The 24,378-nt window shown below is 47.0% G+C and overlaps 2 protein-coding genes and 1 long non-coding RNA gene across 12 annotated transcripts in view; 1 reads left to right on the top strand and 2 right to left on the bottom strand.

Annotated features, from left to right (window-relative positions):
* The window catches only part of FBXO25 (F-box protein 25), a 33,227-nt gene extending 13,876 nt beyond the window's left edge, over nt 1–19,351 (bottom strand). The window contains exons 1-6 of one of the 9 annotated variants that reach the window (XM_066234534.1): nt 19,184–19,250; nt 16,405–16,483; nt 12,556–12,696; nt 7,330–7,433; nt 6,355–6,404; nt 4,153–4,245 (exon numbers count right to left, since the gene is read on the bottom strand). In XM_066234534.1, coding sequence (XP_066090631.1) covers nt 4,153–4,245; nt 6,355–6,404; nt 7,330–7,433; nt 12,556–12,689 — 381 coding nt within the window. In that variant the 5' untranslated portion in view covers nt 12,690–12,696; nt 16,405–16,483; nt 19,184–19,250. Of the gene's footprint in view, nt 1–4,152; nt 4,246–6,354; nt 6,405–7,329; nt 7,434–12,555; nt 12,697–16,404; nt 16,484–17,500; nt 18,012–19,157 lie in introns of those variants that run through there. The other 8 variants (XM_066234533.1, XM_066234530.1, XM_066234528.1 and 5 more) reach the window with 8 other exon arrangements.
* A 225-nt stretch (nt 19,352–19,576) lies between these two features.
* LOC136309160 (uncharacterized) lies at nt 19,577–21,366 on the bottom strand. 2 transcript variants are annotated; one of them, XR_010726242.1, is made up of 3 exons: nt 20,882–21,366; nt 20,469–20,602; nt 19,577–20,116 (listed from the first exon to the last, which is right to left on the bottom strand). It is a non-coding gene; the product is annotated as an uncharacterized lncRNA (long non-coding RNA). The 2 variants fall into 2 exon arrangements; XR_010726241.1 differs by having other exon boundaries at nt 20,469–21,366.
* A 1,778-nt stretch (nt 21,367–23,144) lies between these two features.
* Nucleotides 23,145–24,378, top strand: part of LOC136308417 (uncharacterized) — a 61,428-nt gene continuing 60,194 nt past the window's right edge. Inside the window, exon 1 of the mRNA XM_066235754.1 lies at nt 23,145–23,171. Within this exon, the coding sequence (XP_066091851.1) occupies nt 23,145–23,171 (27 nt within the window). The remainder of the gene's footprint in view (nt 23,172–24,378) is intronic.

Raw genomic sequence — 24,378 nt, 5'->3', positions numbered from 1 at the left:
AGGCAGGATGCTTTGGGTTTACGGGCGACTCATCCCACCCGGACAACTGTGTGGTTTTGGCGTTGGGACACCGCAGTGAACAGAGCTGACCGCATCCCTGCTCTGCGGGTGAACAAACGTCCAAACCAGCACACACATGGTCAGCCAGCAGGCGAGGACTGGGAGATGCTGTTTTCCTACCGTGTGGTCAGGAAGGTCTCTGTCAGAAGCAGGTGTCTGGGGTGGAGGGAAGGTGGGCAGTGTCCCGGAAGCAATGCTGAGCTGTCCCCGTGCACTGAGCTGGAGTTGGCCCCACTACCTTATGACCCTCCTCCTAAGACTCTGTCTCTTCTGCACTGGGGACAAGTCAATGAGGTTGCACTGACAAACATGACAGGTTTTCCTGGGCAATTTGATTTGGAAGATTTCCTTAGAATGTGCGTTTGTAAAGACAGTGGACGGTGCACAGGACCTGACTGCTCACGATGGCACAGGGCCGCAGCGTCGGCAAGAACATGCTGCCTTCCTGTGTCCAACAACAGAATGGCCATCGCTGGACAAGAAACAAAGACACTGACCATTTACTCTGTCCCCAAACACCACACTGAGCTACAAGTCTATCTCAGAGGCCTTTTAAAACTCCAGCTCAGGACGCTACGGAGCTCCTGTTTTGTGGTGAAGTAACTACAGGTGTGCTAACAATTCCAAGTCTTTGGTTAATTTCCTTAATTAAAATTTTCAAAATTCTACCAAGTTTCTTTGATTTATCTTAATGAAAGAAAGGACATAAAACTGACCAAAAGTGCAGTTGCCTCTCTTAGTTATTATAACGGGACTGGACCAAACACAGGATGTGTCTACCAGCCAGGATCAGGGTTACATAGTGTCCCCACTTGTCGTGTTTTGTTCAATAGGCAATTTCTTAGGGCACATTATAAAATAATAATTGTGAATACTCAGTTAATGAGAGAAAAATTACTAGTGAATGAAAAGATGTCAGTTTTTACTAATTTTCTGAAAGTTAGTAAATTTAACAGCTCAATAAATTATGGTAAAGGCTCTTTAGTAACCGGCCAGGACCATTTTCACAATCAATTATAAGTTAGTGGTTTTTGAATTAAAGATAGATGCTTCCAGCACCTTATCGCAACGGTGATGTCACCAACACCCAGTTATTCTGAAACTAACATACATGACCTCTATTAAGAAGTCTCAACGAGACAAACCAGCACTGCCCAGTGGTGCAGGTGGCGGGCAGGTGCTTAACATGTGTCAGCTGGGCTCACGCTTCCCAGACAACGGCATAGCCAGGTGGACACATGTGCCGTCCAGATGGACCCACGTGCGTGACGTTTAAGGACTTCTCAGCTGCACAGACAGGGTGGCCCTGATCACACACAGGTCTGGGAACTGTGTCAGGAGCCCAGGCAGCTGCTGTGAGAACAGGGCACTTCACACTAGTTTTCTGTTCTCCTTTAAGAAGTGTAGCGAATGCAGCTTGGAAAAACAACATGTATTTTCCAAAAATCACACTGAAATTTGGAAAAATGACTAAAGTAACCTATATATGAAAATGTTTCAAATATTTTTAACAGACAATATGAAAAGGGGCTTATCATTTTATAGAAAGGATTGTGGAACAGACACTTTAATTTAGATATATTTTAGAGACATCAAACTTCCATCGCTATCAAGGTTTAGGAGAATGAAGGCTAAACTTGTATTCCAAAGGACTTATTTTTGCCAACTGAAACAATTTATAATTGAACAAACACTAAACTCAAATACTAATTTTTATTCAGAACTGCCTGACCAGGCGGTGGCGCAGTGGATAGAGCATCGGACTGAGATGCGGCGAAACCAGGTTCGAGACCTGAGGTTGCCAGCTTGAGCGCGGGCTCATCTGGTTTGAGCAAGGCTCACCTCAAGCAAGAGGTTCCTCGGTCTGCTGAAGGCCCATGGTCAAGGCACATATGAGGGAGCAATCAATGAACAACTAAGGTGTCGCAACGAAAAACTGATGATTGATGCTTCTCATCTCCATTCCTGTCTGTCTGTCCCTATCTGTCTCTCTCTCTGTCATTGTAAAAATAAATAAATTAATTTTAATTTTTATTCAGAACTATGTGTAGTTGTTTAGTCTCCGTTTAAAGTAGATAGTTTTAATTGAACAAGAGTACTTTATATAAAATGTTAATTAAAAAATAAATTTTTTTCATGTAAGTTCTCAGGAAAGTATTACTGAAGGCCACTGGGAGCAAGAGGAACCTCTGGCAGGCATTTCATAAAAATGCTTCTCCTTTCCTGCCACAGCCTATGGACAATCGTCAGGAGACAGGACAGCCCCCCCCCCTGCTGCGGAGCTGTGGGAGAACCTGCAGGGTGGGGTCTGGAAACCAGCACGCACAGCCTTGCCTGTGTCTGCAGCACTGAGGCCGGGACAGCCCAGAGGAGAGGGAAGGGTCTCCCTCCAGGGAGCAGCAGCCAGCAGAGGGCGGAGGTATGTCCCAACCCAATCCACAGACAGGCAGCGAGCAGGGGAAGGTGGGAGGGGGGGCAGGGGGGGGCAAGAGGGCGGGGCCTCAGAGCACGTGGCATCTCATGGGCAAGCAGCCTGAGGGTTTCTCTAGGTCTTTGGTTCTTACAGGAGGCGGAAGGCAGCAGTCAGGGTTGGAAGTACTCAGGGGTCTTGTGAAGGCGCTAGAGGAACAGGGCGGTGAGGTGGAAGGGAAGCTGCAGGGGCGCCTCAGAGCTCAGGAGGGATGGGCCTGGGGGAGGGACACAGCTTCGGGGAACCAGGCACTGCTGAAGCTAGGAGATCGGTTCCCTGGGTCCCCAGACACAATTTAAGGGCTTTTAAATTCTTTATTTTTTTAAACTTAATTTTCAGAGAGACAGAGGAAGGGAGGGAGAGACAGAGAGAAACACTGATTTGTTGTCCAACCTATTTATGCGTTTATTGGTTGAATCTTTTTTTTTCAGTGAGAGGAGGGGAAATAGATTCCTACATGCACACGACCAGGATCCACCCAGCAACCCCATCTGGAGCCAATGCTCTAATCAACCAAGCTATCCTCAGTGCCTGAGAATGACGCTCAGATTAACAGAGCCACTGGCTATGGGAGAGGAAGAGAGAGAAAAAGGGGAAGAGAAGCAAATGATCATTTCGCATGTGTGCACTGACCGGGAATTAAACCTGGGACGTCTGCATGTTGGGCCAATACTCTATCCACTGAGCCAACCAGCCAGGGCCTGGTTGATTCTTACATGTGCCCCGACTGGGGATGGAACCTGCAACCTTGGCATAGTGGGAAAACACTCTAACTGAGCTACCCAGCCAGGGCTAATACATGGAATTTTATAGTTCTTTAATTATAATGTATTAGTAAACAATTGGCACAGAAAACCTATGATTTCACAGGTATTACTGTCTAAAATAAGGCTAAAGGAGGCATTTCCATTTTAAAAGATGCCTGAAGGCAGGGTCCTCAGTAACAATGGGGCACCCAGGTAAGACAGGAAATCCCCCGGTGGCTCAGGTGACAGGATCAGTGACTCCTGGCAGCCACAGGCCCTCCCTCAGCAGCTGAGCATCCGGCTCCTTCTCCAGAAGGACCCAGACTCCCCTCCCCCAACCCAGCCCTCAAGAATGAACCCCGCTGGGTGGACAGGGCAGGACCATGCTGTACAGTAACTGAGTGTGATCCAATGATGAGATATGGAGAAACAGTCATCGTGGAACAGACCCCTGTGGGCACGCACCTCCCCGTTCCACAGTTCGTGACAGCTCTGACCACTGAGTCAGGTCTCTGTCCCGTGGTGGAGACCCGCGTGTGCGCCTGTGCAGAGCTCAGGAGTGGACAAAGGAGCCTGAACTCGTCACGCACACTGCCCGGGGAAACACAGGTGACAACTAAGTAAGCCCACAGAGAAACGTTTGCTTCCCGTCACCTTGGACAGTGTGCCATGTGTGCAGGTTCCAAACACTGCACGTGGGGTTCAGAAAAATCGCCTAAAGACGGCGTGGGAGACGGCGGATCCCCACCCCGATCCCAGAGAGGGTCCACTGAGCAACACCAAACCCACCTTCTCCTGACCCCACTCCTGTGCTTACACAGCAAGTCTGTGCGTCTTCGCACAGTTGCCAAAAGCACCTCCCAGAGAAGTACTCACTCTGACCACGTAGCTGAACCTGCGGACGTCCTGCACGGCACTCGAGAAGTCCAGGCGGGTGAACGCCTCCCCCAGCGTGCAGTAGCCGTGCCGCTGGAAAACAGGCACCAGTCAGCACGCGGCGAACAGGCCGCCAGGTCAAAGTGAACTGGCTGCTAAGGTGAGTCTGTGCAAAATGTTTCTTAACTCTCGGCAAAGGAGATTTGGTTTTATTATGATGTAGTCCATATTTACATGAGAGTAGAATCACTCCCACCATCGGGACAGCACACTTTAACATTTCACACCACTGTTGAAAAACTGACACAGACATTTACTAAGTAGCTCGCTGATTTCTACTGTTGGGACACACTCGGTGGGAGGGCAAACTAACCCTAAAATCACAGAAAACGTGGGATGTTCTAGGCTGCACAACCACAAACACATAACTAGAGTGCCCGCTGCTGTGAGGGTGCCAGCCAGCAGTACCCATGCTGGGAGTGTTGCCCGCAGGTCTTCAAGTCTGCCCATCGCACAGAGTGAAGGCAGAGGCTTTTCTTGAACGATGGACCCCATATTCTAATTGGTTTGTATCGATTGGTTTGCACATTCGGTTTCAGGCTTCACTTTAAACTCAAAGTATTTGAAATACAAAAGTCTAGAAAGAGATTTTCAATTCCGAGTCGTAGGGACAGATAAACGGAAATAATCATATAAAACAACAGGTGCGCAGAAGAGGGTTTAAAGGAGAGACACACACCTCAGGTTCAGACAAAGCTGCAGGAGAGGGACAAATGTGTGGTCTGTGCCCAGGTCCCAACAACAATCCTCATGGGGCACAAACTGACAAAATGCATGTACTTAAAACATCCAATACATATTTTAACTGAATACCTACTATGTACAAAGTATTTTCTGGGGGCTTTTGGGGAGAGGTGGCAAAGGTTAATTACATAGAATCTGAAATCAATCATAGCTGGCATTCCTACTTTAATGTCTTCTCAGTGAACAAGTTCTAGTTCTGGGATAGCAGACTTCTCGCCTGGTCACCACCCCCTCACACCAGCCTCTGCTTAGTAGGGGATCAACTCTGTCTCATAGAGAGAACAGCAAATAGCAGGTCTGAGCCATGACCACGCCCACCTCCTGGGGCACTGGGACCACACAGGGGGCAGCCTGGAAAGTGCCAGCAGCCATTGGCCATCATCAGCCATGTGGACAGGCAGGTATCCCAGGAGAAAAGACAGAGGGCCTGTAGCAAAGGCAGGAACAGCTAGCAGAGAAGTGCCAGCTCTCAGTTTCCGCCTGCTCCCTCCCTGAGTCTGGGTACACTCTGCTCCTGGGACCCACAGGGACTCCCAGACTCCCTGCTAATTCCACCCTGCTGCTGGGGCTGGCCTAAGTTGTAGTCAGTGTGGTAACACGGACCAAATGAAATAGCTCAAACAAGGTGAGACTCGGCCATTCCTGACTGTGCGTCAGACTGCAGGCCAAGGGTGAGCTGCCTCACACCCTCTTAATGTCAGCCATCACCCACAGGTCAAATAAGTGTTGTCTCAGAATCTAATCCTTAGGCTTCAGGAAGCTGGGCTGGCTTGAGAACACCCATTATTCACCCTTCTTCAACATTTAATTTATTAAATTATATTCCCCAGTTGCTACAAAATGAGGTTGCAAATGCCGAGTTTCTCAGACTGCACAGGCAAGTAAGCTTCCCCAGATACTAAGCAGGGAAAAAGGAAAGATGCCTGGTTGAAGTGAGCAGACTGTTCTACGGCTCATAAAAACCTTTTCCGTGTTGGTGAAGGAAAGGAGGGGAAAGGTTCAAACTGCTCTGTGCAGATTCACAGTTGATTATGAATGTCGTATTAGCTAGTCAACATATTAGATGAAGGTTTAACAAAGGTTCTCACCATGCCAACACAGTAGAGCCACGAGCACCACAGGCTCAGCACGAGCAGCTGTCGTGAGAGGTGGAGAGGAAATGCCACTCTCTCTAGGGGCCATGCTTGTTCTGTGGATTCAGGTTTGTACCCCGCACCGACCACATACACATGTGCACATATACACACACACGAGTTACTGTTTCAAAGAGCCTCATGTGTCTTCATCTGTTAGAATGTGAACCACAGATTTGATGTTGCAAAACAAATAACTTGTGTGAAATTACACATTCAACATAAACAACACAAAATATATGCTTATTTATTATAGAATACTTACTTCTCTTGTGCTTTCTTTATGTACATAGATCCATTTTTCACGATAAAAACCTAGAATAAAAATAAACTTTCTTTTTAAAATTTGGGGAATCATTTCAAAATGAAGAATTTCAGGAACTTCAAATAGTTGCACCTGTTAACAAAATTATCTGATGTATAGATAGAATGATATTGTAATGTAAAATAATTACATTTAATGATTTTACTTCATTAAATGTAAAAAGAATTGCTTTGCTTCCTAACATGATGCTGAAACATATCTCTACATAAGAAATTATTTAAGACAGTAACAACTCTAGTAACTAAGAAGGAAATTAGTGTTACTAATGACTGTGGTAATAATGAAAACATAAATCATTATTTATAAGAGTACGATTAATAAATATATTAATAAAAAGTTCTTCTGTCGTTCCCTTTATGTTGTATTTGATTTAAATAAGTCTTTTCATGTAATTCAAAGCCCCAAGGATCATGATAGCTGTTCCCCACAGGACCTGCCTTCTTTCTGTACAGGTGAGTACACGGAAGCATTGTTCACAGCACAGGGGAAGCCACAGGGCAGAGTGGGCCTCGCCCAGGTGAGTCACTGCCTCCAGCCCCACACTCCTACCCAGCTGACCCCGCTCTGACTGTGTCTGTGTCGGTTCTGAACGGCAGTGCCTCCTGCACAAAGGTCCAAAGTCAAGACACCTTAGGTTTGGGCTCACTGCAGGGCGGGGGACTAATTACGACCACTATTGTCAGTCAGATGCACGGGCTTTTTAGTGGGTTTTGCTATCTCTTGTTTTGTTTATGTAAATCTTACTAAGAAAATGGTTGAGTTGCAAAAAATGTCATCAAGAGATCTGTGGGCAGCACTAGACAAGTACTGTTATTACAGCTTTGTGTCACTTTCCTAACAAGACTGTCAAAGTGATTCAGTATGCCTACATAGCAAGTGAAATATAATGAAGTTATTAAATGAAAATGACCTTACATTGAGTATTGCTGTCATTTCTAAAATGGTCCTTTTTCCTTTTCTTGGATGTATATCCATTTTCTTCATTAGTGAATATTTCTTTATCTTCACTATTTAAAATGCTGAAATAAAAATACATTTTATTAAAATATCTTTACAGGGAGATCCTCATTTGGCTTTACATTTTTAAAATGATAATAAATGTTTCACAATTCAGGAGATCAAAATAAAAATCAGTTTAAATTCTGAATGCAAGCAGTTAATTTTTAATGTATCACAGTTTGACATTACATGGCTAATGTCTAATATATTCTTTTTGTTTTGAGAAACCTAAAATTTATCTTGCTTATTTTGTGAACATTATATCAGGAAGTGCTTCACATGTTTTAGAATGTCTCAAGGGTTTTCATATGCTCAATCAAGGTAGTTTCAGACTTCAAAATGCTTTATTTAAACAGGCAGATTATAAACAAAACTAGAAACACTCTGGAAAAATGTTAATATGACAATATGATACCTGATACTGACTAATGATTTGCCACATTCCTGATCCAATGTTGCACAAATGTTGGCCTTAAGTGACATGTTAGACCAGATGGACTTAACAGACATATACAGAATTTATTATCCAAAAGCAAGAGAATACACATTCTCAAGTGCACATGTGATGTGTTCCAGGATAGATCACACATTAGGCCATAAGATGAGTCTTTTTTTTTTGACAGAGACAGAGACAGACAGAGAGAGAGAGAGAGAGAGAGAGAGAGACAGATAGGGACAGACAGGAAGGGAGAGAGATGAGAAGCATCAATTCTTTGTGGCAGCTCCTTAGTTGTTCAGTGACTGCTTTCTCATATGTGCCTTAACTGGGGTGCTATAGCAGACCGAGTGACCCCTTGCTCAAGCCAGCGACCTTGGGCCAAGCCAGCAACCTTTGGGCTAAAGCCAGTGACCATGGGGTCATGTTTATGATCCCACACTCAAGCCAGTGACCCCTCACTCAAGCTGGTGAGCCCGTGTTCAAGCCAGAGGAGCCTGTGCTCAAGCCAGTAACCTCGGGGTTTAGAACCTGGGTCCTCCATGTCCCAGTCCGAAGCTCTATCCACTGCACCACTGCCTAGTCAGGCCCACAAGACAAGTCTTTAAAAATAAAAGATCAAGCCCTGGCCAGCTGGCTCAGTTGTTAGAGCGTCAGCTCAGCGTGTGTACGTCCTGGGTTCAATCCCTGGTCAGAGCACACATAAGAAGTGACTATCTGCTTCTCTTCCTTTCCTTCACCTACTTCTCTCTCTCTTCCCTTCCCATAGCCAGTGGATCAATTAGTTCGAGCATCAGCCTCAAGCACTGAGGATATCTCGGTTGATTTGAGCATCGGCCACAGATGGGGGTTGCCAGGTGGACCCTGGTTGGGGTGCATGAGAGAGTGTGTCTTACTATTTCCCCTCCTCTCACTTAAAAAAAAATAGAAATATCAAAATAATATTGCCTAAGGTGGTGGTGCAGTGGATAAAGTGTCAACCTGGGACATGGAGGATCCAGGTTCAAAACCCCGAGGTCGCCAGCTTGAGCAAGGGGTCACTTGCTCCACTGTAGCCCCCCGCCCCCATCAAGGCACATATGAGAAAGCAATCAATGAACAACTAAGGTGCCGCAACTACAAGTTGATGCTTCTTATCTCTCTCCCTTCCTGTCTGTCCTCTCTCTCTCTCTCTCTCTCTCTCCCACTGTTATTCTCTGTCTCGCTAAAAAAAAAAAAAAAAAGTAAAAAACACAAGATCAAACACCTTTTCTGATCGCGATGGCACGAACTATAAACCAGTTATAAGAATAAAACTGGGAAGATCACAAATATGTGGAAATTATGCATGCAACTGAACAACCAATGTGTGAAAAAGAAAGATCAAAAGAGAAATACTAAAAGTTCCTTGAGACAAACGTAAACACACCAACACTTATGGGAGGTAGCAAAATAGTGCTATGAAGATGGTTCACAGCGATGAATGCCTAATAAAGAAACAAGAAAGGCTTCAAACAGGCAACCTGACTTTACACCTCAAGGAACTAGAAAAAGAACAAAGCCCAGAGTTAGTAGTAAAAACCTAAATAACTATCAGAGCAAAAATAAATGAAATGGAGACCCCCCCCAAAGAAAAAGAAAAGATAAATTCAATAAAATTAACAGCTGGTTTTTTAATAAAACATAAAACAAAATTGACAAGCATTTAGTTAGACTCACCAAGAAAAGAAAGAAAACTGAAATAATTTCAGAAAAGAAAGCAGAGACGTCACAACTCATACCACCGAAAAGAGAAAGGATCATAAGAAACTACTAGGAGCCCTGGCCGGTTGGCTCAGCGGTAGAGCGTCGGCCTAGCGTGCGGAGGACCCGGGTTCGATTCCCGGCCAGGGCACACAGGAGAAGCGCCCATTTGCTTCTCCACCCCTCCGCCGCGCTTTCCTCTCTGTCTCTCTCGTCCCCTCCCGCAGCCAAGGCTCCATTGGAGCAAAGATGGCCCGGGCGCTGGGGATGGCTCTGTGGCCTCTGCCCCAGGCGCTAGAGTGGCTCTGGTCGCATCATGGCGACGCCCAGGGTGGGCAGAGCATCGCCCCCTGGTGGGCAGAGCGTCGCCCCTGGTGGGCGTGCCGGGTGGATCCCGGTCGGGCGCATGCGGGAGTCTGTCTGACTGTCTCTCCCTGTTTCCAGCTTCAGAAAAATGGAAAAAAAAAAAAAAAAAAAAAAAAAAAAAAAAAAAAAAAAAAAAAGAAACTACTAGGAAAAGTTAAACATAAACAAACCAGACAGCTGAGAACAAAGAACTGAGTTCCAGGAACACACAACCCACCAACACTGAACCATGAGCACGGAGTCTGAACAGACTGATGACTAGCTGCCCAGCAAACGGAAGTCCAGGGACAGGCGGCTTTCCAAGTGAACGCTACCAAACATTTAAAGAAAATGCATACTGCGTATTAAATATCTAATACTAGCAACATGTAACTACTAACCGTATATGAGTTTTACAGCTGTCAGTATTAAAATTCAGAATAGCAGAGCAATATAAATTCAACAAATATTAAATGTTATCTTTACTATAATCTGAAATTTAAAATTAGATTTCTGCTCAAAATACTGTTAAAACCAGTCTCTAGTCTAAGACTACTAAATATGTTAAAAGAAAATGGGTGGTCTATCCATAACACATAGTAATTATGCAGATGTCAAATAAAAATATACAGTAAAATCAATGACTAGACCCTTGACGCTTCAGAGGAAGAGGCCTGGAGACCTTCTCAATCCTCTAAATGTGCAGATGCCATTTGTGAGAGAGACCACCAGTTATCACACCGTGGCCACCAGGCTGCCTCTGGCCTCCATGTAGACACAGGACTGCGCAGGAGAGAAAGGACAACCCCCAGCCTCCCTTGCAGCTGGTGCTCTAGCCTAAGCTCATGAGGTATACGTGATGTGACCCCATGGAGCCTCCCCCTCTACCCTGCCCACCTGAACGCAGACGGGAGGCTGACACTGCTCCGTGGGCTGTGCAGATGCAGCTGCACTCCCAAAGCAACTAGACGGACTGTCACTCCGTCCCTGAGCAAAGGCGGGCTCTCAAGAAAGAGAAATACATTCGTCTCACGTAAGTCCCTATTATTATGGGTCTCGGAAATACACTGCCCAAACTATCGCTGTTAATTTCCTCTGGTTCCTCACCTATCATGTGGGGTTAATAATCATAATACCTCTCTCTCAGATTATTGTAAGGATTAAATGTTTTAAATAAAAAGAAAGTGTGCCCTGGCTGGTTGGCTCAGTGTTAGAGCATAAGCCCAGCATGTGGAAGTCCTGGTTCGATTCCTGGTCAGGGCACACAGGAGAAGCGACCACCTGCTTCTCCACTCCTCCCTCTTCTCTCTCTCTCTCTCCCCTCTTTCTTTCTCTTTCCCTCCCACAGCCATGGCTCAAACAGTTTGAGCAAGTTGGCTCTGGGCACTGAGGATGGCTCCATAACCTTGCCTCAGGTGCTAAAAAATAGCTCTGGTTGCAATGGAGCAAGGGGTCCCGATGGGCAGAGCATCGCCCCTTAGAGGGCTTGCCGGGTGGATCCTGGTCAGGGGACATGTGGGAGTCTGTGTCTGCCTGCCCACCTCTCACGTAATAATAATAATAATAATAATAATAATATAAAAAAGGCAGTATAACTGCAGAACCAGCTCAAACTGGTGCTGTCCTACTTCTAAGGAGATGCTGAGTTGCTTTGAGAGACAACAGACCACAACTGCCACTCTGCAGCCACAGGGAGCGCAAGAGAGAAGCTTGGCCTCCAGCTGCATGGGGAGCCAATGCCTCGTCCTCACACAGAACCGAAGGACCAGGACACAACACCTGAACCTCAGAACCCTCTCGGGAGCGAAGGATCTGCTGTTCAGGAAGATCTGGGCCCCAAGCCCTTTTACCATACAGCACCACAAATAGTGAATCCATAACACTCCAACTGAAGGTGCCCAGCCAGCACTTCCACATACCAGCCGGTTCACTGTGCACCCCTCCTTTTTTTCTGAGAGACAGACAAGAAGGGAGAGAGATGGGAAGCATCAACTTATAGTTGCATCACTTTAGTTGTTCACTGATTGCCTCTCATACATGCCTTGATGGGGGAGGGGCTGAAGCTGAGCCAATGACCCTTTGCTCAAGCCAGCAACCTTGAGCTCCAGTCAGCCATCTTAGAATCATGTTGATGATTCTACCCTCAATCTGCACTCAAGCCGGATGAGCCCACACTCAAGCCGGCAAACTCAGGGTTTCAAACCTGGGGCCTTAGAGTCCCAGGTCGATAATCTATACACTGTGCTGTCACCCCTTAGAACTGCTCCCTGTGACCCTTTAAAATTTGCCCTGTCTCCTTGTTGGTTGACATCACAATAAAAGCCTTTCCTTTTTTCAAAAGCTGGTGCTATTGTGAAGCCAATACAGCTTTTCAAAAGCTAGTGCCATAGTATTGGCTTCTGTGAGCATCAGGCGGCGAGCAGTAGCTCAGTAACAAAAGCAGCATCTGTGCGTAGGGACTGGGCAATATACTGGGCTCAGCCGTAGCTAAATAAGTTCTTTAACATACCAGCCTTGAGTGTGGGCAGATGTTAGCCAGATCACAAGTTACAGAGCTTTGCAGTGACTTGAAAAATAGATAAAACCATAAATGTTAAGCAGGCTTTTAAATGACATGGCTGTGCTTAGCTGTAACCTACATGTTGTGATTGATGTTACGCTGGTTATTCTCTCTTTCAAGTTCCTCATTCAAGGATTCACATCTTTTCCAGCCGTCTTCTGTTTTAATCCAGCTCCATCCAGGGGATCTCCAGTCCTGACCCAAAAACGGCATAGTTCTCCTATAAAAAACAATTGATTTATGTTAAAAATATATGTGTAATTAGCAAGTTTCTTTTCACTTAGAACATTTATTCATTCTTTTTTAAAAAGGAAGTTCTTAATATTTCAATGTTTGGCCCTGGCCAGGTAGCTCAGTAGGTTAGAACATTGTCCCAATGTGCCAGGGTTAGATACCCAGTCAGGGCACATACAAGAATCAACCATGAATGCACAACTAAGTGGAAAAACAAATGAATGCTTCTCTCTCTGTCCCTCTTCCTTTCTCTGTCTAAAATCTATAATTTTTTTGTGTGTGTGTGTGACAGAAACAGAGGGAGAAACAGAGAGGGGGACAGATGGGGACAGACAGGCAGGAAAGGAGAGAGATGAGAAGCATCAATTCTTCATTGCGGCTCCTTAGTTGTTCATTGATTGCTTTCTCATATACGCCTTGACAGGGGTGTGGGGTACAGCAGAGCGAGTGACTCCTTGCTCAAGTCAGCGACATTGGGCTCAAGCCAGCAACCTTGGGCTTAAAGCCAGCGACCTTTGGGCTCAAGCCAGTAACCATGGGGTCATATTTATGATCCCATGCTCAAGCTGAAGAGCCTACGCTCAACCCAGTGACCTCGGGGTTTTGAACCTGTGTCCTCTGTGTTCCAGTCTGATGCTGTATCCACGGCACCACCGATTGGTCAAGCTAAAATTTACAAATTTTTTTAAAAAGTTTTTGAGCTATGTAGCAGCAACATATGCAGTGCTGTTTTGAGAATTACTTGCCAGGGTCTGTAGGATAGATCAAATGGGAGAAAAGAGGTAGAAAGAATAACTTATTAGGCAAAAGAAACTTCTTGCCAACACCTCAGTTAACAAAATAACTCTAAAACTTTATGACACACAAGCACTATACTTAGCTGCTCAGACATTATGGGCACTCACCACTTAATACACCCATATCCAGGCCTCACAAGCAAACCCAATTTACACAGTTTCCACTGTAAAGAAACAGTGTAGTGTTTCCAATAAGATAATCAATTTTTACAACTACCAAAACTGTATAGAAAACTCATTTTGACTTTCAAAACTCTTCAGAAATGACTATGGTTGGCTTCAAATTTTCAGCTGCTAAGAGTTTGTATTTCTCTGAGTAGGAAGGAGCAAAGTGCAGATAAATGGACTATGGAAATAAAAACAGCACATTTCTAAGGTTTCTATTCCCCCCCTTTTTAATTCAGTGAGGAGGGGAAGCAGGGACAAACTCCCACATGCCCCCGATGGGGATCCACCCAGCAAGCCCACTAGAGGGTATGCTCGCCCATCTGGGGCACTGCTCTGTTGCTCAGCAACCGAGTTCTTCTTAGCACCTGAGGTGAAAGCCATGGAGCTATCCTTAACACCCGGGGGCCAACTCACTCCAGTCGAGTCATGGCTGCAAGTGGGGAAGAGAGACAGAGAGATGGAAGCAAGCAGAAGAGTGCTTTTCCTGTGTGCTCTGACTAGGAATCAAACCTGGGACTTCCACACACCAGGCTGATGCTCTACCACTGAGCCAACTAGCCAGGACTAAGGTTTTTATTTTCAAGAGAGGAAAATATTTGTTTCACTATAGATGTGTGTATTCCACAGATTTGTCATGTTATGCTCTTTGGAGTACAATAAAGTTTTACTTTAAAGTATAACCTCATACAGATCATAAACTAAAAAAGCATAACTCCATAAGCACACTTGTTATAAATAATAACAAAAAACCCATGGGCTGGGGGGAGACAAATTGCAATTTGAAAGGCCTGGGTCTCAAATTATCAAAAATAGTCTCAATCTGAGGCATCTAACTGCAAATCAGTAAATATCACTGAACTTTTAGAATGATGATGACCCATCCCTGTCCTGCCAAAGACCTGCATTTCTCGGGTTTTATAAGGATTTATTAATATTTATTTATTGTTTAGAGAGAGAGGAAGGGAAGAAGAGAAGGAGTGAGTGTGACAGAGACAGAGAGAGAGAGAAAGAAACATCGATCTGTATGTGCCCGGACCAGGATCAAACCTGCAACATTGACATATCAGGATGATGCTCTAACCAACAGATCTATTCAGCCAGGGTTAGGGTTTTACAAGTTTATGTTAATTAAAATTATCTACGAGGCTTCCCGGCCCCATCAAGGGACACACCTGTACTGTGGAAAGAGGGACCCGAGAAGGTAAGCTGCCCCCTTGCTCCATGGAGGGAGGGTTCAGTCCCTTCTAGCCCTGCTCCAGCTACCTGTGACCTGACCTTGTCCAGCAGGCTGGGAATTGCCACCGAAGGCCCAAGGACATCGTTCACGAGCCTAAGGTATTTCTTTCAAGTAGCAGATAAAGTAATCTCATTTCTTGTAAACACAAGGGCAATCTACACCTGTACTGTGGAAAGAGGGTCATGAGAAGGTAAGCTGCCCCCTTGCTCCATGGAGGGAGGGTTCAGTCCCTTCTAGCCCTGCTCCAGCTACCTGTGACCTGACCTTGCGGAATTGCCACCGAAGGCCCAAGGACATCGTTCACGAGCCTAAGGTATTTCTTTCAAGTAGCAGATAAAGTAATCTCATTTCTTGTAAACACAAGGGCAATCTACTATGCCTTGCCTGAATATTTAAGTTTTATTTATCCCTCAAAGATCTTTACTGTGGGTATTGACAGTTTGATTCTGTTGCTTTATTGAATGTATAGTATCTACCACTGATACTATACATTCCTCTTGTCTCAATGCCCCATGACTATTGTAGGCTGGGGCCTGCTGCTAATTCCAGCTAGAAGCAGTGGTCACTAGGACTTAAACTCTAACTGCAAAGTGTAGAAATGTAACCACCCTTTCCCTAAGTACTTGCAGGATTTACAGGTTACTCAGCAAACTGTTCAAACACTGTCCAAGAGGCACTTCCAGCAGTACATCACCCAAGGACTGACTTTCACGTGGACAGGTTCACACACCTGATCCTGACAACTCCCACTGCTGCTAAGGGTGACTCTTTCCTCCACCCTGACCATCTAGAGCTCAGAAACAGAGAAACAAAACTGACCCCTTGTCCTTCTATTCTCTATTCACCTCTCGGCCTGCCTCACCCAATCAGGGGTTTCCTACTCGTGGGGGACCAACACCTATATGTGTCTCCTGACTAATTGGACAAAAACCTGTACCCTAGTCTATCTCACCCCACGTATCAACCTAATCCCACCCCATGATGAGCCTCTTCCAATTCCTAGTACACTACCAGTCAATCTAAGGACCAAATGAGCTGTACAGGTAATCCCTCTTCTTGTTGCTTTAGGAATCTCTACAAAAGTAGGTCTAGGGGCAGGGGGATTGGCCACTGCCCTGTCTTATTCCTACTCTCTCTCTCTGAATCCTAGCAAATTTGTATACATGGAATCAGTGGTTTCACACAAACTGGGTGTCTTGACTATTGCCTTTCATTGGGCCACTCACTCTCCTATTTATTTTTCTAACTTTTGGACCCTGCCTCTTACGTTTGTTCACTAGTTTCTTATAGAACCACATGCAGACCTTCACCAATCAGAAAATTGGAAAAATCTACCTAACCCTACACACCAACCCTGAATCCTGAAAAAACAGAAAAATCTGAAGTCCTATATCAGCAAACAACCTAAATCTTATCTTTCAACCCCTACAGGTTCCCTAACCCTAAAGCTCTCCCATATCCCTCAAGAACTAGGAGAATGAATAGCATTCACCTCTTAATGCTTTTCAACCTTTTTACTCTTCACATAGTAAGGGGACAAGATTGCTGGGTCTTCTTGGCTGAAGAAGAGCCTACAAATGGACATTAAACATTTATTTTAGGCCCTGGCCCGTTGGCTCAGCGGTAGAGCGTCGGCCTGGCGTGCGGGGGACCCGGGTTCGATTCCTGGCCAGGGCACATAGGAGAAGCGCCCATTTGCTTCTCCACCCCCACCCTCTCCTTCCTCTCTGTCTCTCTCTTCCCCTCCCGCAGCCAAGGCTCCATTGGAGCAAAAATGGCACGGGCGCTGGGGATGGCTCCTTGGCCTCTGTCCCAGGCGCTAGAGTGGCTCTGGTCGCGGCAGAGCGATGCCCCGGAGGGGCAGAGCCTCGCCCCTGGTGGGCGTGCCGGGTGGATCCTGGTCAGGCACATGCGGGAGTCTGTCTGACTGTCTCTCCCCGTTTCCAGCTTCAGAAAAATAATTAAAAGAAAGAAAGAAAAAAAACAAAACAAAACATTTATTTTAGCTCAAGCTAACTGCTCTCTCCAGGGCTGTCAGGAAAGAATATCTCTACCTTTACCATGGAAGAACTTTCACACACACACACACCCCCCCCCCCCCGCTATACAACCCTCCTTATCTCTGCATTCCTGATCTCCAAATACTTGCCCCCTTCTTTATCAAGTTCGTACAGGCCCAGATGAGAGAAATCTCTAGGATTTCCTACAATCAAATGCTCCTACACTCTTATCCCCCAATACCCCAAGGAGAACTTCACGAGGGAAATATCAAATAGGTAGGGATGACAGCAGGAAGAAGCCACCCCTCAGCCCGAGAAGTTCTCTCCTGAATGTTCTCCAAACCCCCTTCCTTTTAAATCACACATACTCAGTCCTTCTAAAAATTACACCAACAGGTTCCCTGTCTCTAAAAATCTCCACATGTCCTCCCATTCGAGAGAACCAAGACCAGCACGTCTCATGAGGCTCATCTAGGAGATCATGTATCACCATGACACCCTGTTCAATTAGCACTCACAGCAAGCAATTAACAATTATTACCTTGCAATTTTGTTTTACTTCCTCACTCAGGTTTTTGGAGAGATTACCTGGTTCAGACCTTACAGCACGGAAATTGAAGACCTCCTTAACTGGATGGGGGACTTGGCTTGGCAAGGTTCTTTTCTTGAGTTCTCTCCAGAAGAAGCAATAATTTTCCAATTTTTTCTCCTCTTTCTCCTCGTCACCCCTCACTGTATATTATAAAGTTAATAACTGCCTTTCTTTTATATGGAACCACAGAGTTGAGAAATGATAAATACGTGAATTCCAAACTGCCCTCTTGATGTTCCACTTATCCGTCAAAGCTCACCCTTACTGGACTTTGCCCCCAAGACAGAGAAATTCCAAGAAGCTGGCAAGCCCCCAAGGAGGAGCATTCCGGACATACCAGGACTTTTGCCTCAGTATCCCCTCAGGCTCTCCCAAACACTATATAATTCGCCCCTAGTCTGTAACCGGTGCTCTTGTCCCAGGAGAAGTGCCCAGCAGGGTTCCTTTCTTCCTTTCAATAAAGCCTGTTACTCTGGTCTCTTTCGGACTCCCAACCAGTAATGGATCCCAACCAGTAATCCAGTTTACAGCAGTTATTAAACAATAAAACTGAACAAGAGCTAGCAGTATACATACAGTATAAGCAAACAAGTACAAAGGTTACTAAGACAATAACAGTAAGGCACTGTCAGCGAATAAAGTGGTAAACGAGTCTGCCCAACCAGTAATAGAGTTTACAGCAGTTATTAAACAATAAAACTGAACAAGAGCTAGCAGTATAGACACAGTATAAGCAAACAAGTACAAAGGTTACTAAGACAATAACAGTAAGGCACTGTCAGCGAATAAAGTGGTAAACGAGTCTGCCCAACCAGTAATAGAGTTTACAGCAGTTATTAAACAATAAAACTGAACAAGAGCTAGCAGTATAGACACAGTATAAGCAAACAAGTACAAAGGTTACTAAGACAATAACAGTAAGGCACTGTCAGCGAATAAAGTGGTAAACGAGTCTGCCCACCCCCTTATTTGTTATTTTTCATCAAAAATTTTGAGAAAATTATTTTCCTTGTTCTAAGAAAGAGTGGCTGGTCCTCAATTGGATAAACATTTGACCTTTCTTAGAGCTTCGTTTTTCTCACAAGATTTTCAAGTAATTTAAGGTCAAACGTGAGTACAGCTTGTGGAAGTGCAAGAATGGGATCCAGAGACAACTTCAGGAAAAAGGCGAATGAGGCTGAGCCTCAGAAGCGGGTTTGCGGCTAGGAGGCCGGGGAGAGTCGCAGACGCCTCGTGGGAATGGATGGCGCAAAGAGAAACGGGGAGCGATAGGACATGAAAGAATGAAGGAAAATGTGTTTTTTATGTTGGGTGGAACGGGAAAGGTCTGGAGGAAAGTAGGCTCCCCAAAGAAAGGACGTTCCACAACCCCAAGTTTTCAAAGGAGCTTGCACAGCCCGGGGACGACGGGCCCAGGGCGGAGGGTCAGAACCGAGCTCCCTGTGCGGGGGACGCAGATCTGGACTGTCAGCCGCAGGACCGCGCGCGGAGGGGCGGGCCGGACACGGGCTAGACCTGACCCGGCGACAAGAGACCGGGGCGCCGTCGGTGGGAACCTGCGGCGGGAGGGCGGGTCGCGGAAGGGGGACGGAACACATGCAGGGGTCCCCAGCTGCTACGCCCCACGGCCCCATCCCCAGAAGAAAAGCGCACCTGGGGCTGCCGCATCCTGTCCCTACCTGCGCTCCCTCTGTCCCCGTCCCCACCTGGAGCGCGGATCACCGCGATGTCCCCACCTAACTGCAGCAGCACGTCCGGGTTTATTGCCGGAAGTCGCTGCGGAGAACCCCCGTCCCCAACTGCGCGGATTGGCCAGGGCGCTCCGCGTGATCGTGTTACCAACCCCACGGCCAGGCATGCGCCAAGGGCTTTCCTTCTCCCCAACCTGTGCGCGGGTATATCTTAGAGTAGGTAACCCGGATCTGGGCGGAGTGGCTGCAGGTGGGGTGACATCGTGTCCCCTGTGTGTTTTCACAGTATAGGGGTGGGTGGAGACCTGGATCCTGCGGTCAGACGCAGATCTACAGATCCCAACCCAACCACTGAGTCAGTGTAAAAAACGTCCAAACCTGTAAGAATTATGATTTTATTTAAACCAAATCGTTGACAGTTGCTAGGAGCAATGTCTCAAAGGATTGAGAAAATGCTCCGGAAAATGGCGGTTTTACCACTTATTTTATACATCAGAATCAAAGGGGCAGATAGGGGTTAAATGAAATCCAGGGGCGATAGATTAGGGAGGCAGGAGAAAGCCAAGCAGGAAAATCTTTGGGATTAGATACAAAGTAAAAATGTATATGTTGGAATCTATGGGAGTCCGAAAGACCAGAGTAACAGGCTTTATTGAAAGGAAGAAAGGAAGTGCTGGGCACTTCTCCCGGGGAGAAGAGCTCTGGTTACAGACTAGGGGCGAGTTATATAGTGTTTGGGAGAGCCTGAGGGGATACTGAGGCAAAAGTCCTGGTATGTCCGAAATGCTCCTTCTTGGGGGGCTTCGAGCATGTGGATGTTGAGTCAAAAGTCCTGGTATGTCCAGAGTCCCTCCTTGGGGCGGCTTGTCAGCTTTTTGGAATTCCTTTGTCTCAGGGGCGATAGTGCAGTAAGGGTGAGGTCTGACAGAGAAGCAGAACATCAAGAGGGCAGTTTGGAATACACATATCTATCAGTATATACTCAAACTGCTTTTACATAGGCAAGCTTAAGATAGATAAATTAATAATTAACATAATAACAATGAGGGGATTTGTAGTTTCTGCTGTGGCGGGATGGCTGTGCCTAGAGTGGGTAAGAAAAGATTATTCTTACATTTAAAGGGTACGTTATCAGGTACCTTATTGTACATGCAAAAAGACGACAGGCTCAACTGTGGTAAGCGTGGACTTTCACTAGACCTAGGACATGGACTCCCACCATGAACTGCTTTTAGTTAGAAAGTTTTAATTTCAGACTATCCTGTGTGTTTACTTTAGGTCTCTGAGTCTGTAAGGCCACTGGGCAGGCCTCCAGGAGCTTGTCAGGTTCAGCACGTTTCCCCTTTTTCATTTACAGCATCCACGCTTCTGGATTCCTCCCAAAGGTCTTGAATTCACAGGTCGCCTCTGTAAGTGTCAAAGAACAAGTCAAATGTGCACAGGCTGTCTGCCTCGCTTGGGACGCGGGAATGAGACGCGGGTCACGCTCTGCAGCGACCTCATGCTTGGACGTGGCTCCCTCCCTCCAGCACAGACCGCTCCGTCTGGGCCGAATTAAATGGCCCCTAATATGCAGGAGCCGCGCCCGCTTGGGGTTCCACTGGGACCCGCGTCCCCGCCGCGCTCCCAGACCGCAGCAGCTTGTCCGCACGCCCTGTAATTGGCTTCACAGCTCTAAGCGCTTACTTTAAACTGTCTGAAACGTTTAACTTGAAGTCACGAGGGAGCAGCTCGGTGGCCCTGGGCGCACAGACGCTCCAACCGGCCCGGAGGCGGGTCTCCGCCGGGTGGAAGGAGGGGCCACCGGGAGCGGGGCGGGGCGGAGACACGCCCCACCGGCCGGCCCCGCCCAGAGGACACGCCCCCACCGCCCCGCCCTGGCGCTCCTCGCCGCTGGGTCCGCGCGCTTCCTCAGGCCACGCCCACCCCGCCGCCCGCGTCGTCACGGCGCGCGTCGTCCTGGCTGAGGCCCCTTCCACTGGCCACATTTCCTGTGGACGCGGAAGGCGCTGTCCCAGAGTGAGGCTCCGAGTTCGGTGAGTGAGCTCCGCTCTCCGGGGTTGGCACACTCTTCGCGGCCTCCTCCCGGTGGCGTCCTTCACACCCGGGGCCCAGGGCTCTTTCCGGGCGTCATCAGCCAGCACGCGCCCGTGGAGCCCGAGAATCCCGAGCCAATCCCTCTGCGGCCGCTTCCGGTCACTTCCGGTTCCGGTCCCAGTCGCCGGTTCCGGCTGTCCCTGCCCGCACCCTGTCCTGTTCCCGCTCGGCAAGTGGCTTCGGGCTCTTCTCCCTCGTCACCCCTCGCCCCGCGGGGCAGCCCCAGGAGGCCGCGCTGGCCCCCCGCCCTGGTTCTGCGTCCCCGGCCGCCGCCCCCAGGACCCCGTTTCTCGGCCTCCGCCTGCCGGAGCACCCTCCTGTCCTCTGTCCCCGTTCACCGCTCTGCCTGTGTCTGCCGGCGTGTGTTTGCGTGTTCGCTGTCCCGCCGGGAAGGGCCGAGGGCATCTGTACGAGGGTATCTGGAGGGACAGTGGCAGGAAATAGGAATGGATGAGGCACCAGAGGGCTGGATGGAGTTAAAGAAACTGTGTACATCGTAAGAATAATCAGGCCTGACCTGTGGTGGCACAGTGGATAAAGTGTCGACCTGGAAAGCTGAGGTCACCGGTTCGAAAACCATGGGCTTGCCCAGTAAAGGCACAAAGAGGAGTTGATGCTTCCTGCTCCTCCCCCTTCTCTCTCTCTTTCTCTCTGTCATTCTTTCTATCTCTCTTTCTTCTCTCTAAAGTAAATAAATTTTTTAAAAAAGTAAGAATAATTAGATCTGAGCAATTTCACAGTGGTTGCAGGAGGCGGAGACACGTGGCATGTGTTAGGGATCTCTCTGCTTTGGCACAAAGTAGCTTCAGGTGTGCTTGAATAGAGAGACAAGATGGAGATACAAAAGAGGCAGTGATAAGTCATATTTTGAGGCTCCAGAAAAATTGAGACAGAGAAGTCTCAGACCGTAGGAAGAGTGAGGATGGTAGTGTGCTTCAGCACAGAGGTCTCAGTGTGTCTGGCTTGTGCTGCTGAACCCTTGATCTTGATCCTAGTTTATAACGACCATCTGAGCTGTGTGGAGATGAGCACCGCACCTGCTGATCCCAAGTCCTCTATGAATTGTGTTTAGTTTTGCAGAATTCTGAACGTTGCTTCAGTACTCTCTAACCCTGTGCCATTTATCAAGCAATAAACATAGAGTTTGTATTTAATGTTGTTTGCTAGAGTTACCACTTTACACATGCTCATTGGATGTTTAAAAACTTATAACAACCAGGCCCTGGCCGTTTGGCTCAGTGGTAGAGCGTCGGCCTGGCATGCAGGAGTTCTGGGTTTGATTCCCGGCCAGGGCACACAGGAGAAGCGCCCATCTGCTTCTCCACCCCTCCTCCTCTCCTTCCTCTCTGTCTCTCTCTTCCCCTCCTACAGTCAAGGCTCCATTGGGGCAAAGTTGGCCCAGGTGCTGAGGATGGCTCTGTGGCCTCTGCCTCAGGCGCTAGCATGGCTCTGGTCACAACAGAGTGAAGCCCCAGATGGGCAGAGCATCGCCCCCTGGTGAGTATGCCGGGTGGATCCTGGTCGGGCACATGCGGGGAGTCTGTCTGACTGCCTCCCTGTTTCCAACTTCAGAAAAATACAAAACAAACAAACAAAAAAAACCTTATAACAACCATTGAACAAGTTCATTGATGAGGAAACTGAAGTGATAAAGGAGAAGAACTTGATAGTTAAGAAGTAGCAGTTCATGTATATAGCATTCCTTGTGATGAGTTTGTCGATTTCCTTGAAATTGGTAGCGTGTTTTAATTATAAATTTTCAAGTGCAAATTTTGTAATCATGATTTGGACTCATAATTAAAAGTTCATTGGGGCCCTGGCCAGTTGACTCAGCAGTAGAGTGTTGACCAGCATGTGGAAGTCCCAGGTTCAGATCTCAGTCAGGGCACATAGAGACAACCATCTGCTTCTCTACCCTTCCCCCCTTCTCTCTCTCCCTTCCTCCACCCCCTCCTGCAACCATAGCTCAATTAAAGTGAATTGGCCCCAGGCGCTGAGAATGGCATCCTAAAGCCTACATCTCAGGTGCTAAACATAGCTTGGTTGCAAGTGGCCCTGGATAGGCAGAGCATCAGCCCCAGATGGGGTTGCCAGGTATGTGCCTGTTGAGACGCCTGAGGAAGTCTGTCTCTGTATCTCCCCTACTATTTATTTATTTAATAAATAAAGTAAAATAAAAGTTTATTGGGCTTGACCAGGCAGTGGTACAGTGGATAGAGCATTAGCCTGGGATGCTTCCGACCCTGGTTTGAAACCCTGAGGTTTTGAGGCCAGGTCATCTGATTTGAGCTCGGAATTACAGACATGACCCCATGGTCTCTGGCTTGAGCTAAAAGGTTGCTGGCTTGAGCAGGGGTCACTTTTTTGGCAGGAATTCCCCTCTTTCCCCCCTTCAAGGCACATGTGAGAAAGCAAGTCAATGAACAACTAAGGAGCTACAACAAAGAATTGATGCTTCTCATCTCTCTCCCTTCTTGTCCGTCCCTCCCTTCTCTTTCTCTCACTAAAAATAAAACAAAAAATTTATTGGGTTATCTCCAAGTTATTTTACACCACACCTTATGTCAGGGGTCCCCAAACTTTTTACACAGGGGCCCAGTTCACTGTCCCTCAGACCATTGGAGGGCCGGACCAAAAAAAAAAACTATGAACAAATCCTTATGCACACTGCACATATCTTATTTTAAAGTAAAAAAATAAAACAGGAACAAATACAATATTTAAAATAAAGAAAAAGTAAATTTAAATCAACAAACTGACCAGTATTTCAATGGGAACTATGCTCCTCTCACTGACCACGAATGAAAGAGGTGCCCCTTCCAGAAGTGCGGCGGGGGCAGGATAAATGGCCTCAAGGGGCCGCATGTGGCCCGCGGGCCGTAGTTTGGGGACCCCTGCCTTATGTGATAGTTCTTTATAATGAGGTTTTATATTTTTACAGTGTGTATGTCTCTCTGGGTATATCTGAAAATCAGATGTCTAGGTCAGCAATGAGAACCATGTGACTGGATCCAAAATACTGTTTGAATTTTCTATACACTCAGCCACCACTTCCTTAGGGCTGACACCTATCTGTCCCATCCTCC

This window comes from Saccopteryx bilineata, chromosome 6 (assembly GCF_036850765.1).
Source record: "Saccopteryx bilineata isolate mSacBil1 chromosome 6, mSacBil1_pri_phased_curated, whole genome shotgun sequence".
Classification (NCBI taxonomy): Eukaryota; Metazoa; Chordata; class Mammalia; order Chiroptera; family Emballonuridae; genus Saccopteryx; species Saccopteryx bilineata.
Note: the sequence above shows the minus strand (reverse complement) of the source record. Positions and strands in the feature narration are given on the sequence as shown.